This window comes from Loa loa, assembly GCF_000183805.2.
Source record: "Loa loa unplaced genomic scaffold supercont3.383, whole genome shotgun sequence".
Classification (NCBI taxonomy): Eukaryota; Metazoa; Nematoda; class Chromadorea; order Rhabditida; family Onchocercidae; genus Loa; species Loa loa.
Genome location: NW_018108563.1, coordinates 37,660 through 39,164, shown reverse-complemented (window position 1 = coordinate 39,164; position 1,505 = coordinate 37,660). Strand labels below are relative to the sequence as shown.

General features: G+C 25.1%; 1 protein-coding gene across 1 annotated transcript; it reads right to left on the bottom strand.

Moving 5' to 3' along the window:
• Positions 1-40: 40 nt before the first annotated feature.
• On the bottom strand, positions 41-876 carry LOAG_15524 (hhat protein; the record flags this gene model as incomplete). The annotated part of the gene is made up of 2 exons (XM_003151013.1): positions 41-321; positions 840-876. Coding segments are annotated over 2 exons (318 nt in total), but the record flags the coding sequence as incomplete, so codon positions are not given.
• Between the last annotated feature and the right edge of the window lie 629 nt (positions 877-1,505).

The following is a 1,505-nucleotide window of genomic DNA, read 5'->3' as shown; positions in this document are numbered from 1 at the left end:
TTTTATTATTACTTTTTTTTTTTTTTTTTAAAAAACTTACAATATTTGCATAATGAATTCCATGCCATAATAAAACAAAACCATATGATAGAATGACACCAAAAATTTTTCGTTTTAATGAAAATGTTGGAGCACAAATTGGAATGAAAATATAAGTTTTAAAAAAGCTATAAAGGCCAGGATCAAAATAGCGCCATGCTTTTGAATAAAGTGTTAAACGATTTATGCAAATTGGTCCATCTGCTGGTTCCATATTATCAGCTAAGGCAAAAATTCGTGGTAAACCAAATATTACAACATAACGAAGATGAAAAAATATTCCTGAAATTATTTCAAAAAATTTCTCAACAAATTGAAATGAATAAATTTTGGCTTTAATTTTTATGTATGTATCAAATTCGAAATAAATTGAAATTCAATTTTTCAATTCCTTTTTTCTTTCCATTCGTTAAATTGAAATGAACTAAAATGATTTTTAACATAATTAAATTAAAATGAAATGAGCCTTTTTGTCCTCGTTTTCTAAATTTCTTCCTTCATTTAAATTTAAGTTATTTGTAGTAAATTGTAATTGAAATGAATTGAATATTTTATTAAACTTAAATGCAATAAACAGATGAATTAGGTAGTAATAAATGATAGCGTAAAGTTTTATTTAAATGTTCAATATTTTTAATTTGATATTTAAATGTTCGTTTGTTTAATAATTTAATACTTGATATTTTAAATAATCCAACTTAAATTATCGAATTTAAATTGCGATAAAATTATGTTTAGTCTTCAGTCGCGTTTTGATGATATATTTTCATTGAAACGCATTAGTGAATCAAATAGCTTACGTATGAAATCTATCACTTTTCCTATAACTATATCCATTTTATCAATAATAATTAAGTTTAAATAATTCGTCATCATTATCATCATCATCATTATTATTATCATCATCATCATCATTATTATCATCATTATTATTATTATTATCATCATCATCATTGTCACAAACACCATCATCAGCAAATATCATGACAGGAATAATTATGCCTATTTTATTAATAACAATTAAATCTAAATAAATTTTCCGCTAAAAATATACTAATTTACATCTTTCTTGCTTTTCTTTCAAAAAAAAAAAGATTGAGAAGTATTGCTTGAAATGAAAATATTTTGATGAATGAATTTTAAAAATACAAAAATTAGTTTTCAAATATTTCCTTTAGATTTTATAAAATATATATGTAAATGGATTGTATGAATATCAGCTGCATATTACATATGCTAATTAAGAATTAATATGTCATTATCATCATAGCTCAGCTTCACTAAGGAAGATTTGCGATGGACTCTATCCATACTTGCTACAAACTCTTCAAGTGTGTGCTTATCTTTCCGCCTTGCGGAAAGTATAGAATGTCCGGAACTGCCCTCACTCATTAAGTATTGAGTGGACGGAACTGCCCTCACTCATTAAGTATAGAGTGTCCGGAACTGCCCTCAATCATTAAGTA